The 17542-nt window shown below is 43.7% G+C and overlaps 1 protein-coding gene across 3 annotated transcripts in view; it reads left to right on the top strand.

Moving 5' to 3' along the window:
• The first annotated feature begins 3601 nt into the window (after positions 1 to 3601).
• MDM1 (Mdm1 nuclear protein) overlaps positions 3602 to 17542 on the top strand; it is a 34211-nt gene continuing 20270 nt past the window's right edge. The window contains exons 1-7 of one of the 3 annotated variants that reach the window (XM_054025986.1): positions 3602 to 3789; positions 6524 to 6638; positions 9178 to 9551; positions 10008 to 10142; positions 11575 to 11754; positions 14736 to 14875; positions 16762 to 16861. In XM_054025986.1, the coding sequence (XP_053881961.1) occupies positions 3772 to 3789; positions 6524 to 6638; positions 9178 to 9551; positions 10008 to 10142; positions 11575 to 11754; positions 14736 to 14875; positions 16762 to 16861 (1062 nt within the window). In that variant the 5' untranslated portion in view covers positions 3602 to 3771. The remainder of the gene's footprint in view (positions 3790 to 6523; positions 6639 to 9177; positions 9552 to 10007; positions 10143 to 11574; positions 11755 to 14735; positions 14876 to 16761; positions 16862 to 17542) is intronic. The other 2 variants (XM_054025996.1, XM_054026004.1) reach the window with 2 other exon arrangements.

Genomic DNA, 17542 nt, shown 5'->3' with positions numbered 1-17542 from the left:
CTCAGCCCACTTAATCACAAATCTTGCCAGAGTTATTAATGGATCAAATGCTGGGAGGCTTTGAGCACTTGCAAAGCTTATTGAAATCAGAACCCTGGAGGCAGGGTCAAGGTCAGAAGATAGGTCAGCCCAGAACTAAGGCAAGGGTCAGGATATGCAGCAGGAACCACTGATGCCAAGAGGCAAACAGATGGGTGAGTGTCAGGGGGAAAATTTGGACCAGAAAAATATCCATCATCAGGGTTAGAGAAAGACACATGTGCGCGCACACACACACACAAAAAAATAAATATAGAGCTTTATGTGTGACTCAATCACAGAAGCTGAATTTGTTGATTCAGTGGGAGGAAAAGAATCCATCAGAATCTGTAATAAATATTGTCCAAACAACATAAAATGCTTATGTGTATATCATAGGAAATAAAAGGAAGCGTTGTTCAGATTTCATGAATGTTTGGAAGGCAGAAGTGTCTTATATTAGCAGATCTACAAGTCCAAAACCACCTAATTTTGTCTTGTAATAAGATAGCCAGGGAATAATCATACAAACAAACCATTTGTTTATATCATATATAGTCCCCTAAGTGTCAGACTATTTTTATGCAACAAACACATTGATCCATTTAATATTATAGGCATAATGTATTCCACGTTTTCAGTATCCTATTTCCATAAGTTTTGGGATGTATATTACTGTTCTGAACATTTGGATCCAGTAAGACCACAAACCATTTGTATATTTATAGCGTGTACATAAAAAGGTCTGAGTGCTTCAACACTATTGCATTATGTTACCTTGTATAACTGTTTTATTGCTCACTAATGTTTATGGGTTATTCAGAGGCAGATAGGCTTGATGATGCAAACTAACACAGTTGCCTAGTTAATAACATTACAGAAACAATTATGAGGACTCTGGAGGGTCAGTGTTGGACTTATTGCTGCAGGACTTCCTCCTCATTAGCCGTTCCTCACACACAGCTGTAAAGGAATACATTGTATTCCCATGATTCAAATGTGACCAATGTTTTTCACTCCTGCAGGATAACTTATTGTGCCTTATCATCTTCAACAGGGGAAATCCATAGTAAAGAAATATGCTGTAATGTATTTTTGGATGGTGGTGAAGATAACCAAGGGAGGTGATGCCATGTTATAACTGCTTCTCCAGGCAAAGGGTCAAAACCCACCATCCCTTTGAGTCCCTAAGCCCTGGTCTACACTACGAGGGTAGGTTGAATTTAGCCGCGTTAGGTCGATTTTTATAAGCAATGCAGCTACACAACCAACCCCATTCCGTTGACCAAAATGGCTCTTAAAATCGACTGCTGTACTCCTCCCCGGCAAGGGGTGATATAATTCATGGTTGAAATAGGGGAATTTTTGGATGCAACACCATGCTCTGAGTGTCCCTAGCCTGTTTGCCAGAAGCTGGGAATGGGCAACAGGGGATGGATCACTTGATAATTCCCTGTTTTGTTCATTCCCTCTGAAGCACCTGGCCTTGACCACTGTCGGAAGACAGGCTACTGGGCTATATGGACCATTGGTCTGACCCATATGACCATTCTTATGTAAAAATTAATTATAATCATAAAAATGTTTAGTACAGAAACTCCCCAACATAATGACCTCTCAAGATAGCAATGATGTAAGATAACAAATTGGCAAATAATGCATTTTAAAAATCTTGGCCTATTAGGAAACATACATATATATACACATATATATCAGAGGGGTAGCCGTGTTAGTCTGAATCTGTAAAAAGCAACAGAGGGTCCTGTGGCACCTTTAAGACTAACGGAAGTATTGGGAGCATAAGCTTTCGTGGGTAAGAACCTCACTTCTTCAGATGCAAGTAATGGAAATCTCCAGAGGCAGGTATTATCTCCATACTGATTTATACCTGCCTCTGGAGATTTCCATTACTTGCATCTGAAGAAGTGAGGTTCTTACCCACGAAAGCTTATGCTCCCAATACTTCCGTTAGTCTTAAAGGTGCCACAGGACCCTCTGTTGCTTTTTATACATACATATATGTTTATGTTTCCATTCCCAGTCACCAAACTAGCATTCTGGAGCAAAGTCACGAAAATATAGTCCAACAAACAAATGCTTATTTAACGTGCCCCTCACTTTTCCCTCCACCACACCCCACTCACCGGTGTTGTCCTTGGTCAGTGGAGATTCAGAGTTCAGAGGTGCTTTCACATGAATACACCTCCCAGGTAGGGGGCAAGAAGGCACCTTGCTCATTCCTCCAGCTGCTCACTGTTCGCTCTGGCCACTGCTGTTTGTTGTGCCACCGTTCACTCCATCGCTATGTTGCCAGTGGCCCTGCGCAGTCACCTTCTGCTGCCACCTGCCACTGTGACTTCTGCAAGTTGGTCTCTTGAGGTTCCACCCAGTTCTCAGTGATTTCAGCTGAGCTCTTAGTGGGGGAACCTCACTGCTAGAAGTCTGGACTGTTTCTTCCACAGAAACACTGTCCCCACAGCAGGACTAACCACTTAGGTCTGGTCTATACTACCCGCCTGAATCGGCGAGTAGAAATCGACCTCTCGGGGATCGATTTATCGCGTCCTGTCGGGACGCGACAATCGATCCCCAAATCGGCGCTCTAACTCCACCAGAGGAGGTGGTAGTAAGCGCCGCCGACAAAAAGCGGCAGAAGTCGATTTTGCCGCCGTCCTCACAACGGGGTAAGTCGGCTGCAATACGTCGAATTCAGCTACGCTATTCACGTAGCTGAATTTGCGTATCTTAAATCGACTCCCCGCTGTAGCGTAGATGTACCCTTAGACCTGATTATCAGTGATTTCAGCTGCAGTGGTCACTTAACAGAACAAAAGATTATCTATGGAGCCTAATCAGCTCTGTCTTTGAACAGTGGAAAGGGACAGGTCCCCACCCTCTCTCTTGATGCCCTCAATCAGCACAGGCTTTCTAAAGAACAATATTTCATCCCCTTCCCCAGCATTCAAGTGATTTGTAACCCAATCCCAACCAAAATCTATCACTTGGGCAACACAGCTCTGTTTGCTGGGTACCTAGGTAGATTAGGAGTGAATGTAAATACAATCTGGTCCTGAAGCCTTTCCCTCCAGCCCCAGCTCATCACTAGCTGTCAAGGAGAGCTCATTTAGACTTTGCTTACAAATCATAATTTGAAATTATTAGGTTGGCCAGCATCACCGAAATGAATGCACTGACATTGTCATAAAAAACAGCAGCTGTATAAGAAAGCTAGTCTATGTTCACAGTTTTCAAATCTATCATACTTTTTCAGATCCATGTATTTTATCGTACACTGTATATGCTTTTAAAGTGTGTATTAATGTTTCCGTTTCAATTCAAATTGCCAAACAGTCACTAAATTGGCATGTAACTAGTTCACAAAACTGGGGGGGTGTTAGGAACATTCGGGGGGAGGGTGTGTAGGGAAATCCCTGGTGGGGAGTCTCGGGGCGATGGCTCGGGGCGGCCCCCAGCAGGCTCAGCCGGGCGCGGATGGGCAGGGCCCTGGCAGCTGCCTGGCAGCCGAGGCGTGGGGAAGCCGCTCCCTGTCCGCAGCCCCCAGCGGCACCTCTGTCCCCCCACAGCAGCGGCGGGGGCGAGGGGAGCCGGCTGCCGCGCCTGATTGGGCGGCTCCCCGCGCAGGCGCCGGGGGAGGGAAGCCAGGCTGGGGGTTTCGCCGGGGAAACGGGAGTGTTTACAGCCGCCTGCCCGGAGCGGCCCCGCAACGGCCAGGGCCCTGCTGCCGCCGACGCCATGCCCGTGCGCTTCAAGGTGAGGGCGGCCGCCAGCCCGGCTCTCCTGGGGGCTGCCTCCGGACTTGACCTGCCTTAGTCTCCGGCCTGGTCTCCCCGTCCCGCCTTGCGGGCTGGGCACCGGCGCTGTGCGAACCAAGCGGGCACAGGGCGGGTGATGAGCTGCGTGGAGTGGGGGTCGGTACAGGATCTGTGCGGGCACTGGGCCGGCACTGGATAGGGGGATGGTACAGGACCTGTGCGGGCACTGGGCCGGCACTGGATAGGGGGATGGTGCAGGACCTGTGCGGGCACTGGGCCGGCACGGGATGTGGGGGTCGGTACAGGACCTGTGCGGGCACTGGGCCGGCACGGGATGGGGGGGATGGTGCAGGACCTGTGCGGGCACTGGGCCGGCACGGGATGGGGGGGATGGTACAGGACCTGTGCGGGCACTGGGCCGGCACGGGATGGGGGGGATGGTACAGGACCTGTGCGGGCACTGGGCCGGCACTGGATAGGGGGATGGTACAGGACCTGTGCGGGCACTGGGCCGGCACGGGATGGGGGGATGGTACAGGACCTGTGCGGGCACTGGGCCGGCACGGGATGGGGGGATGGTGCAGGACCTGTGCGGGCACTGGGCCGGCACTGGATAGGGGGATGGTACAGGACCTGTGCGGGCACTGGGCCGGCACGGGATGGGGGGATGGTGCAGGACCTGTGCGGGCACTGGGCCGGCACGGGATGGGGGGGATGGTGCAGGACCTGTGCGGGCACTGGGCCGGCACGGGATGGGGGGGATGGTGCAGGACCTGTGCGGGCACTGGGCCGGCACGGGATGGGGGGGATGGTACAGGACCTGTGCGGGCCCTGGGCCGGCACGGGATGGGGGGGATGGTACAGGACCTGTGCGGGCACTGGGCTGGCACTGGATAGGGGGATGGTACAGGACCTGTGCGGGCACTGGGCCGGCACAGGATGGGGGGATGGTACAGGACCTGTGCGGGCACTGGGCCGGCACGGGATGGGGGGGATGGTACAGGACCTGTGCGGGCACTGGGCCGGCACGGGATGGGGGGGATGGTGCAGGACCTGTGCGGGCACTGGGCCGGCACGGGATGGGGGGGATGGTACAGGACCTGTGCGGGCACTGGGCCGGCACGGGATGGGGGGGATGGTACAGGACCTGTGCGGGCACTGGGCCGGCACGGGATGGGGGGGATGGTACAGGACCTGTGCGGGCCCTGGGCCGGCACGGGATGGGGGGGATGGTACAGGACCTGTGCGGGCCCTGGGCCGGCACGGGATGGGGGGATGGTACAGGACCTGTGCGGGCCCTGGGCCGGCACGGGATGGGGGGGATGGTACAGGACCTGTGCGGGCCCTGGGCCGGCACGGGATGGGGGGGATGGTACAGGACCTGTGCGGGCCCTGGGCCGGCACGGGATGGGGGGGATGGTACAGGACCTGTGCGGGCCCTGGGCCGGCACGGGATGGGGGGGATGGTACAGGACCTGTGCGGGCACTGGGCCGGCACTGGATAGGGGGATGGTACAGGACCTGTGCGGGCACTGGGCCGGCACGGGATGGGGGGATGGTACAGGACCTGTGCGGGCACTGGGCCGGCACGGGATGGGGGGATGGTGCAGGACCTGTGCGGGCACTGGGCCGGCACTGGATAGGGGGATGGTACAGGACCTGTGCGGGCACTGGGCCGGCACGGGATGGGGGGATGGTGCAGGACCTGTGCGGGCACTGGGCCGGCACGGGATGGGGTGATGGTGCAGGATCTGTGTGGGCACTGGGCCGGCACTGGATAGGGGGATGGTGCAGGACCTGTGCGGGCACTGGGCCGGCACGGGATGTGGGGGTCGGTACAGGACCTGTGCGGGCACTGGGCCGGCACGGGATGGGGGGGATGGTGCAGGACCGGTGCGGGCACTGGGCCGGCACGGGATGGGGGGGATGGTGCAGGACCTGTGCGGGCACTGGGCCGGCACGGGATGGGGGGGATGGTGCAGGACCTGTGCGGGCACTGGGCTGGTACAGGATGAGGGGATGGTGCAGGATCTGTGTGGGCACTGGGCTGGCATGGGATGGGGGGATGGTGCAGGACCTGTGCGGGCACTGGGCTGGCACGGGATGGGGGAATGGTGCAGGACCTGTGCGGGCACTGGGCCGGTACGGGATGGGGGGGATGGTGCAGGACCTGTGTGGGCACTGGGCCGGCACGGGATGGGGGGATGGTGCAGGATCTGTGTGGGCACTGGGCCGGCATAGGATTGTTTGTGTGGGCACTGGGGTACTGAGCTAGAGTACAGGATGGGGGTTGTGTCCTGGTACAGGACCTTTGTGGCACCAGGCTAGCACAAGATGCAGAATATATAGAAAAATAAGGTTCTTGCTCCAAAGAAGATTGATTCAGACAAATATGATCCAAGGAACAAGTTTGAGATGAACTGGAACCATGGTATTTATTTTTAAAAACGTAGTTAAAACTTAAAATAGTATGCAGATTCTAGGTGGTATCCTTGACATGTGAAATGGTTCTGTATTTGCACTGTTTCTGACATTACTGTCAGAAAACAGAACAAAAACTTTTTGCTTACTTTGATCAAGATTGTTTTAGAAGCAGAGTTACCTAGCTGCTTATCTGACCAATTATGCTTTACAATGTACCTGTGGATATTTAAAAGTGCTGGGAGATCTGTTGCTGTTAGGAGCTTTGTGAAAAAATGACACTACTCACAGTGTATGTCCATTTGCTGTAGGGACTGAGTGAATATACGAGGAACTTCAAATGGAAAAAATCAGATCTCTCAGAGTTTTGTAACCCTGCAGGAGAGCAAAAATCCTCAAGGGCTGGACTTCGATCTGATCAACTTGGTAAGCTATTAGAAATAACTGCCATAACTCATACATCATCTTTGCACAGAGCCCAGGTTTTGCAAAGGGTGAACTTCTAGTTCACATTATTTATCTAAAGCCAGAAATGTACATGTCATTTAATGGTGTATGTCAGTTAGCACAAGATAGGTTGTATTGCAGGGGTACAGGGTGGAGGTAGTAAAGCAAATTAGTTATAGTGAAATAATTAGGCAGTATTGCTCTTTGCATGAAAGAAGACAGAGGCAGGAATGGGAAGAGATGAGTAGGAAAAGTTTGAACTAGTATATAGGCATAAGAGATTAATGAAGGGGTATAGATATGAAATAGTCTGCAGGGTGTACATATTAGAGTAAGATTGGTTGCCTTGTTTGAGCTCGACATTTAAGCATTATAAGAGCCACCTACTGGTAGTAAAATTGGTCGTCAATGTAAGCACCAGGCAATTTGATAGGATAATTACTTGTCTTGCCAAAGCTACCTTCCACCTCATCACCTTCTGCTCTCAGGGTATGTCTACACTACCCGTTGGATCGGCGGGCAGCGATCGATCCAGTGGGGGTCGATTTATCGCGTCTAGCCTAGTCTAGAGTGCTCTCCTGTACTCCACCATGAGAGGCACAGGCGGAGTTGACGGGGGAGCTTTGAATGTATTTAGCAGTGTTTATTTTTAAGTTAAACAGCTCCCCCCACCTCCTTTGGAAAGTCCTGAGATGGAGTTTTGCAGGTAGCATTTACCTGGCCATCAGAGTTTTTTCTGACTGTCCGTCTGTCCGTCCGTCCCAGGACACAAAATAAGAGGTCGGAGCTATGTAATCTCTGCTGGTTCTCTCTGGTCTCTCAAACCAACATGGTCTTCAAGTGGTCAGTGACAGCAAGACTCTCAAAGCAATCCCAAAAAAGCCATGAGCATTCCCTTTGATTTGAATCCAGAATTGCTAACACCAAATATTCAAAAATCATGTCTTAGCCCCAAAGTCACAGAATTGGCTCACATCTCAATTAAAAAAATTGGAAATAAAAATTACCCTTCTGATTTGAGCCTTTGTAAACTTGTCACATTTTCAAGCTTTTTTCCATAACCGTGAGGACTAGAAACTTTAAACTAAGATTCTCAACTAATCACAGGCCTCTGGGAGCTAGGGATTTAAGCTAAACATCAAATATCACAAGACTCAAAATCATGTGGGTTCGCAAAAAAGCCATCTGCTTTCATAGCTTTTGTTGTGCTTAGGTTATGCCTCCCAGGCCTTTGCTTCCATTTTATGCGCCCACCTCTTTTTCTGGTCACATTTAATCACACACATCCCTGGAACACTACTCACAGACACAGATTGGTGTCTCCACAGGCTGCTAGTATTTGGCTCACTTTTGGCTCTTTCTGTTGAAATGCATACTTAATAGTTTCTCTTAACAGATTGTGGCAATTTAAGAATTACTCATAACAGTTACCCAAACAAACAGATAAGTCTGCTTGAGTGCTGAAAATTTCTTTCTGCCATATTCCCAGTGTTCCTTCAAAGGTTACATTACTACTAATGGAATTTATATTCTTTGTAGCCCAAACATTCTATGCATCTGACATTTTATATGCTACCTTCTGCCTGAAAAACAGTTTATTCTCTTTCCAGCTGCACCCTAGTTCCCCACAGGTTACTTTATATACTCCACAACTATTTATCTCAGCCAAATAGAGTCCTTTGTTAGTTGTTTAACACTCTCCAGCAGGATTCTGTTGTCACACTTTATTTAACTACTATATGTTTAACCACCCATGTTCCTGTTAAAATGACATAGTAATTTTGTTCATATTATCTTACATAAGTCAGCTATTTTTTATTGTTTAAAACCATCTCAGATAATCAGTGTCTCTTTTTTTTGTAAATATGAAAAGATGTTTCCTAAGCTTTAAAAATATTGTGTAATGTATTAAAGATGTTAAGATATTTTGAAAGCTACTCTAGAAGATTTTGTTTCTTAAAAGAAGGAATCTGTGCAGGTGTCTGTGCAGAATGTTATTACGCATATGGTAACAGGTCACTGCTCTCTAGTGACTGTGAGGTGAACACCTATTCAGCAATGCACCTATTCAACATGCATAAGTAGTTTAGGAAGTTCCATACCACGCTTGGCCAGTGCAGGTTGAAGATTTGATAATTTTAGTCAAATTAATCTTCTTAGTGGCTGCGGGTTAAATTTCTGCCCTCAACTATGCTCACTGACTCCCATTGACTACACTGGAAGTTGCAAAAGAGGTAGAATTTGGCTTGATCGTGTGACAGGCTAAGCACCCACATCTCGCACTGACTCAGCTGGGAATTAAAGGCACTCAGCATGTATGTAAGAGCTCAACATTTCACAGGCCCATAGTTTGTAAACTGTCTTTGCTCAAAGATATACAAAATTTATTAAAACTCAGTCTAGTGTTATATATTCAGATTCTCATCCCAGTATGTTAACATTCTGATCTTGTGTTCCAGTGTCTTTAAATCCTAATAGACGTATTTTATTGTGCTCAAGTTTAATGCATGTTTTGTAGGAATCACAAGAGAGCCAAACTTCATTTCCAAGAGAAGGGTGCCTTACTTCAACCCACAGATTTCAAAGTCCTTTGAATGGAGAGGGGACAGCGATTTGGAGGGATATTTGGATGACGCACCAGAAGTTGAAGGCACTGGGCCTGCAGAGTCACACACAGATAACCACAGTAATGATAGAAATCTGGAAAACATTGAAACACCTGATGCACCCAGGCTTCCTAAAAAAATTCGGTCCCACTCTGCAGATTCTAGAATTGAATCAGCCATCACCCTTGCAGAAAACAGTAGGAAGAAGTTGTCACCCCCAACTCCAGTGAACCAAAAAGCAGTATTTGTACCTCCAAAAAAGCACTTAGAAAAAATGGATAATGGGGTAGGGATCATTAGAAAACCTTTTCCCCTTTCTTATAGTCTATGGTTGAAGTTAATAATGTGACTATTACAGTAAATTAAATACAGTTAAGCAAGCTCTTGCTTAAAACTATTTCTTATTTTTGTTATAACTTTGTCTCTATGCAACTCTGTATTTTGATGTTAATCTATGTTAAGACCCCATTATGTTGGAAGAACTGTTTGTTAGGACCAGATTCTGATTCCACTTAAGTTCATGGGAGTTTTACCATTTATTTCAAGTGAACTAGAATTTAGTCCATAATTTGTAGTCTTCAAAGATGGTGTTGAGAAGGAGATAGCATATCTTTCATCGAGTTACTTGGCCTGATCTAAGGATGTGGATTATAACAGCTTAGTTAAAAGAAAATTGCAGCAACAGAAAGTAGAGGAGAACAATAAATGGAGATTTTTCTGATTCATTGTTTTATGTTGACAGTTTCACAGAGTCCTGCAAAAGAAATCAGGCATGAATATTTCATCTTCAAATAGTTTCCCCAGAAATTCTGAATATCAAAGGCAGTTTTTATGGAAAACCCCCCCAAAAAACTCTCCAATGCTTGCAGCTGACCAGGTAATTTTAAAGAATCTGAAATATATAGTTTAGTTTCAGTCAAGAAAGTCATTTAATTACCATAATTTTCTTATATTTTGTTGTGGTAGACTGGTATGTTATTTACAGTGCCACTTTCGTTTTCTAGTATATAAAAGCACATTAATTCACATATGATCCCTTATAAAAGGATCTGATCCTGCATCCCCCTGTGTAAGCAAAACTCTCATTGCAATTTCATGTACTTCAGAGGGAATTTTGCTTGTGTAGAGTCTGCAGGATCAGTTCAATAATAGGTAGGTGTTGTAGTATCACATTGTTTAAATTATGAAAGACTTCACAGAGAGCTCCTTTTCATTGAGATTCTATTACTAATCTGTATGATGCCCTTCTAATTGGTGCTCATTAAAACTGCTGTTCCATAGCAAAGAGCAGGAAGTCTGAAGAAATAATTTTTTTTTTTTTTTTTTTGCACAGTTTACTCCAAAAACATACAGCGTAAGGGCTCTGATCCTGCACATGCTTACAAGTGTGCTTAAATTTACTACTGTTTACTACAAATTTGAGATCAATGGGACTACTCAGAATAGTAAAGTTATACACATGTGAAGTGTTAGGAGTATCAGGGTTTAAGATTGAATTTTTATCATGAGATTCTAGTGTTATTAAGAGAGTATTGTATCTTGACTTTCTCACCTATATCTATAAATGAAACCTAATTGAAAAGTACATCTGAATATTACAGTAGTAGAGATACCTGATCCTTGAACAGGTGTATTAAGAATACCCAAATTATCTTGACCTCGAGATAATTGGTCTAATCCAAGCTCATATAGCAAAGCTAAGTAAAATTTATCTCTATGGCATATGGCATGTCCTTTAAGTCTCAATAGTCTGTGGGAAGATCAGGTCTGATCAGTTGTAATAGTCAAGCAAATTCTACATCTTAGTTTATAATGCAGAATTAATTGCAGAAAAGGGAATGGATCAAATTACTGTGCAGTAAGAGCCTTATTTTAAACCATGAAAAAGTCCATCAGTACTTGCTGACAAACTGTAATGTAGGTTTTATCGTGTATTGTTTCAAAAATTTGTGATCTTGAATATAAATCTAAAGGTGAATTGCAAAGATTTGTCAACCGCCTTCATTCCCAACCAAAGAAAATATGCTCTTTTAAAAAAAAAAATAGTCACAAATAAGGAAAAGTAGTTGGGTCTAGACTTAGAGATGTCTCTGAATTATATCCATGCTAAGAAATAAACTTAAAAATAATTACTGAAATTAAGTCATTTCCCCATTTATCCTATAAATCTAATAGGTAACTTTTCCACATGCAGTATTTGTTCACCCTTTCCTTTCTGTGTGCATATTGGAGGAGTCACTAAGGTAACTAATTTTGAAAATTTGACCTTAAGATTAGCAAATTAACTTCTTTGTTTTTTAAATTCAAAGGTTATTCACAATACAAGTAAATCCATTCCCCCATTTAAGTCTTCCGCAATTATCCCTGAAACTGAATATGAGAGAAGTTTCAAAGTTTCTCCTCCAGCGATGGGACCAAAACTGAGGTGTGATTTGGAAGAGAGAGAATTTCCTGTATGTGCACCAGTAAATATCTCCCCTGAAAGAAAGGTATATACATCTTTGAATGGTATTTCAGTAGTATGTTTTTAGCGTTTTTTTTCTGTTAAGTTTTTTATAATTATTACATTTGACATTGCAGTCCATTGGGAATGGTTCTGCTCTAAAAAGAGACTCTAAAAATAACATTGTGGGGCTCCATGGTTGTGTCTGTGATTTCTGTGTCAAGTACGTTCAGTTTATAAGTGAAAAGATTTTTCTTTTTGCTAACTGCCAACCCAAATCCTTAGTTTGGCTCTGAGATTCTTTCCTTTCTGTGTACTGCTGGCAGCAATAAGGATTCTGCCAGCCAACTTATGCCCTGCTTGGCACCTGTGCAGTCTCCTGATGCCCAAGAAGGAGTAGAATTCAGTTAACTTTCTATTGAGTGTGTTGGTTGTCTAAGTCTAACAGGAGTAAAAAGCAATACTTTTTTTGTAATCACAAAAGTCCAAAGCTATGCATTTGAGCATGTACAAGGAACAAATCCAGTGTGTGTAAATGTACCAATTTTACAGTCAATTTTCAGACTATAGTTACACTTTAAAAAAAAAATGGGTGCAGGGATTGTAATTTTTATTCAACTCACTTTTTAAATTAATAGCACACCATGTAGTATAGATAGATTCCAGTGTCTAGTTCAAACATTAGGATGTCTTTTGTAAAGCCCAGAGAGCAGTCAGCTACCTTTTAGGTCTTACGTACATTAAGTTATTTTACCAAAGATTTCTTACCATTGCTATTGCCAGTTCAGCTGCTCTACCACCAGTGCACTTGAAGTTTAGAGAAGGTGTGGGTTGTTGATGCCAGGTTTGGCACCAATTCATCTTGATTCAGTTGGTTTAGAATACACTATGGTAAAAATACTGGTGGTGACAGGGGCTTTTTTCCCCGGTAGCAGAGCTGAACCAATTATACCAATAGTGGAAAATGTTTAGAAAAAAAATCTGTGTAGACGCAGCTTTCAGGGAACATAATGATAGTTTTTTTATTAAATTCAGATCCACTGGAACAGTGGTATTCTGTTCGGCTGAAGAACCTTGAAGTATCAGAGGATAGTGACCTCAGTTCCAGAATACATAAAATCTAACCTACTTTGCACAGTAGTAGGATAAACAAGATTTTTCTGGTATGCTGCTCACTGTTTTACCCCATTTTAAAGCCATACAGAGTAGTCTATGCATTCTTCAGCAATGAGGTATGGATGGGACTCTGTTCAGTCCATCATATTTGTTTCTTGATAAACCATCTTGAGCCTTCTCTTGCTTCTCTAGCAATTATGAAGAAAGTCTGAAAAGTTTGGGGTTTGGTTTGTTTAAGTTTTCTGCTTATTTTTAAACATTGGAAATACAGGTCATTGTGTACCCTGGAAGGGAACTGGAGAATTAAGTAAAATTATAACATTACAAGAGAAGAGACAGATGAGCAAATGAAGGAGTAAGGAATTTTTAGTTACACTGTCTGAAATATTTTTTATACATATTTATCTTGAATGATGAATATATATTGGAGAACAGTGTGTTTCTTGCAATATACATCTGAGGGCCTCCAGCAAAACCAGACAACCACATGTGACAAAGCTGAGATTTCAGGTAAAAAACAAGCAGGAAAAATGAAAAATTTGAACAGGAGAAAAACCCTCAAACCTTTTTGTAAATCACAATGCAGCAAAAAAGGGCACAAACCCAGTTTTCTAAAAAATTCTAAAATTCTTCTCTGGTCACTTTCAGGGGCTTTGTCACAAAATAATAAAAGTAATGCAAAAATTCCCCCCACTTTAATGCAACATCAACAACTTTTTTTTTTTTTTTTAAATGTCAGAAATGCAAAGTTAAGATTTATATAGCAGTATTAACTTAGCCACCTTGCATAGGTGTAGTGCTATTTTATTCCTGTGTTTTTTTTGTTAAATGTGTAGTTTTGTGTTAAATGTATTCCATAAAGTATATAGGCTGTATGATGTGGCTGAGTGAATGTTGCAGTAGGAACCTGAATATTGGTATTTCCAGGCTTTGAGATTTTTTTCAAAATAAACAAGCTTAACGTTGCTTTCTTTTAGAGTTTGCATTAAACATATGTATGAGAGCTTGTCTACATGTGCGTTAGTGCGCAACATGCTGGTGTGCACTAACTGGCCCTGTGGGCCCTGCTGGCGTACACTAAAAGTTCCCTAGTGTGCACTGACTAGCTGGCTAGCCAGTAGTACTGCAGAAAAGGATTGGGGGTTATAGTGGATATTAAGATGAATATAAGCCAACAATGTGATGCAGTTTCAAAAAAGTTTCAAAATAATTCTGGGACTTATTAACAGGTGTGTCATATGTAAAAAACAGGACGTAATTGTTCCACTTTACTGAGCATTGGTGAGGTCTCAACTGGAGACTGTGTCCAGTTTTGAGCGCCACACTTTAAGAAAGGTGTGGACAAATTGGAGATGGTCCAGAGGAGAGCAATAAAGATGAGAAAAGGTTTAGAAAACCTGACCTGTGAAGAAAAGTTAAAAAACTGGACATGTTTAATCTTGAGAAAAGGAGGCTGAGCGGGGACCTGAGAACAGTCATCAAATATATTAAGGGGTATTATAAAAAGGACTGTGATCAATTGTTCTCCATGTCCACTGAAGGTAGGACACGATGTAATGGGCTTAATTTGCAGCAAGGGATATTTAGGTTAGATATTAGAAAAAACTTTTTAACTGTAAGGGTAGTTCTGGAATAGGCTTCCAAGAGAAGTTGTGGAATTTGCATCATTGGAGGTTTTTAAAAACAGGTTGGACAAACACCTGTCAGGGATGTCCTAGGGTTACTTGCTTCTGCCTCAGCACTGGGGGCAGGACTTGATGACTTCTTGAGGTCCCTTCCAGCCCTATATTTCTATGATTCTGTCTTTTTAAAATGTTAAAGTAAAAGGCTAGTGTCACATAGAATTGACATTTGTAGAGTTTGTTTAGTTTGTTAGCTAATATGGTATTTCTAAAATTGTCTTTGCCTTAGAATGAAAGGAAAGAAACATTCCTAAAGCCAGCGGGAGATTCACCAGAACAAGGGAAATCAGAAACAGAACAGAAACCACTCAAACAAAAAAATAAGCAACATATTACTCAAAAGCCCCTCTCTTTACATACAAGTCTTGGGTATGTATATATATAGGAATACCGAACTTAGGTATTCAGCACCCTAATATTGTGAGGGGTGGTGGGCATTCATCATTTTGACCTTGAAATCAAGTGCATTACCTTAGCATAGCTATAACACCTCATATCCACATACCTCTTTTTTTCAACTTCACACCAGCATTGTGATTGTGCTTGCTGTGGATAAACCAAAACACTGCAGCATCCTCCACCAGCTCACTCTGGACCCCTGCAGTGCTGGAAACAAACGCAGGAGTTCGGTTAGTTCTCCCAGTCCAGGCCCCTGTTGCTGCTGCTTATCTTTCAGTGACTGCTTTAAAAATGTAGACTGCTAACTCAGTCACCTGTCTAGCTGCTCACTTACTGTTTGCATGCTGGCCCTGAGGTTGTTCTCTGCTCTGCCCAGTCCCCGCCACGCCTCAGCATAGGAAGGCACACAAGCTTAACATGAAAACTTTCCTGAGCCAGAGTCACCTGAAAAACATGGAGAAAACTGAGTTAGTTAGATGATGCTATGAGTATTGCATACATCTTCTGCCTCTCAGCATTACTTACATTGCCAGGATTGCCTTGGCAGTCCATACCCTTTTTTTGTTTTTTTTTTTTAAAGCAGCAGGTCCTATGCTTCTGAGATCTGAAAAGGAGAAAGAAAACCCCAGAAAATGGACATTAATCAAAAATGTACAATCCACCCCTACCACCTTCATTCTCTAGTAAATCCATGTGCCTCCCCATTGTGCTCCTTCACCCACTTGTCTTTTTTAAGGTTTTACTGGGATGGGGGTGGCTCAGTGTCTTCTGTCCAGGCCTGGACCACTCCTGTCTCTGGACCTTGGAAGATAAGTTTGTTTTGCTACAAACCAAGAAAAAACACAAAGGCAACAGATGCATTTATTCATGGAAAAATAAATGAAAATAAAATGAGATTAAGCTCCTTAATTCTTTGGTCGTCAGTGTTTTGGCCTTCAGGCTCAGTGTCACTTTGGCAGTGGCTTTTGAGGGAAGGCTGGTGATCCTCTGTCATGGTATCTGCTGTTGTAAGACTGTAGCCCCTGTCCTTCATTCTCCTACGGTGGCTATTTGTGCAGGACAGAAGCATTCAAAGCAGTTACTAGAGCAAACCGAAATTGTGAACAGATGCAAACACTCACAGAAAGAATCTGCATCTGATATGTGTTGATGCTTTGCAATATATACTCCTGAAACGGAATGACTAGTGTATATGCACTGCAGTGTTGCCTCATGAACTGGTTCAATGGTTTCACACCATGAAAAGTAGAACATAAGGGACCAAGTTGTGTCAGTTTCAGGGAAGGGAAAACAGGACTCAGTTTGGCCAAAAGTTAGGAGAGATGTCAACTATGAATTTTTCCTTCTATTAGTATATACTGGGTTAATTTTACTTTTTAACTTTTGCCTTTTATAGTCTGTATTCCTGAAGAGGTGTTGGACAAAAGGGTTATTTCAAGTTTGTGCTGAAAATGAAGTTAGTTGTATTTTGGGCCAAGATTAAAGGAGGATGATTGAAGTGCTCAGCACTTTTTTAAGTAGACAGAGCTAATTTCTGTATGTGCTTATATGTATGTATATTTCGCAAGAGGGGAAGTGTGTGAAAAGTAATTAATTTTAGTAAGTGCTGAGCACTTTTGAGAAATCCCATTACTTTTTTAGGTGCCTAAATATGATTGAGCCTAACTTGAGGCACACATTTTTCAAAGTTTTGGCTTTGGAATTCATCTTTAATTGTCATGCAGCTTTTACCGTGCAAGAGCACTTACAATTTTATTTATGTAATTATGAAATTAACAGTCTCATAGATGATAAACCAAAAAAAAAAAAAAAAAAAACCTTTTACTGTTTTTCCCCCCCTCCTCTTAATGTTCTAGGAAGGTGAACACTGAATATAGATCAAAATTTTTGTCCCCAGCTCAATATTTATACAAAGATGGAGCTTGGTCACGTATCAGGAGAAACATACCAGATCAAGTGAGTATCCATATAAAAATTTTCTAAGCATTCTTTTAGGGCCCCAGTGAGCAAGATGCTGAGGGTCCTCATCTCCCATTGAGGGAATTCAGGATTCACCTGCTTTGTAGAGGGACCAACCCCAAGGTATTTCAGTCTATCAAATCCTTGCAATATCTTTGTATGGTCCATGGGGCAGACATTGTGACTCCACAGTGGGACCTTTCTGTCTAGGACATGCTGAGAAGGTAGGTTCCAACTAGCTATGACCAAACCAGAATGGAAATGTAATTGACATGGTCTGTGGGAAAGGCCTCTCGTTCTGAATTTTTGCAGATTCATTGTCCAGAGAAATTAATGCAGAGGGAGTGAAAAGGAATTGTATTCCTACTCCTTGCTTCACTTGCTATACCAAGCAAGTTTACTTTGCTTTGTTGAGATAAAGATACATTTTGCCTAAATGTGTATTGTATAGGGAACTAATTTTGTAGTTTGTTGAGATGTGTCATTGTAAAATTTTAGAACTGAACCTTATAATAATTACTGTGAAACCAAACTCATGAGGACCTAAGAGGACTAAAAACAAACAGTATTTTTTACTTTTGGTATGCATTAAACCTCAGCTTAGTACAATTAAAATTTTAGGAATTTCTAAGTTATTGAGCACACTCTGATTGCAAGTGTTATGGAAACCCTTTGCTT

This window comes from Malaclemys terrapin, chromosome 1 (genome assembly GCF_027887155.1).
Source record: "Malaclemys terrapin pileata isolate rMalTer1 chromosome 1, rMalTer1.hap1, whole genome shotgun sequence".
NCBI lineage: Eukaryota > Metazoa > Chordata > Testudines > Emydidae > Malaclemys > Malaclemys terrapin.
The sequence above is the reverse complement of the archived record's forward strand: the minus strand, read 5'-3'. Positions and strand labels throughout refer to the sequence as shown.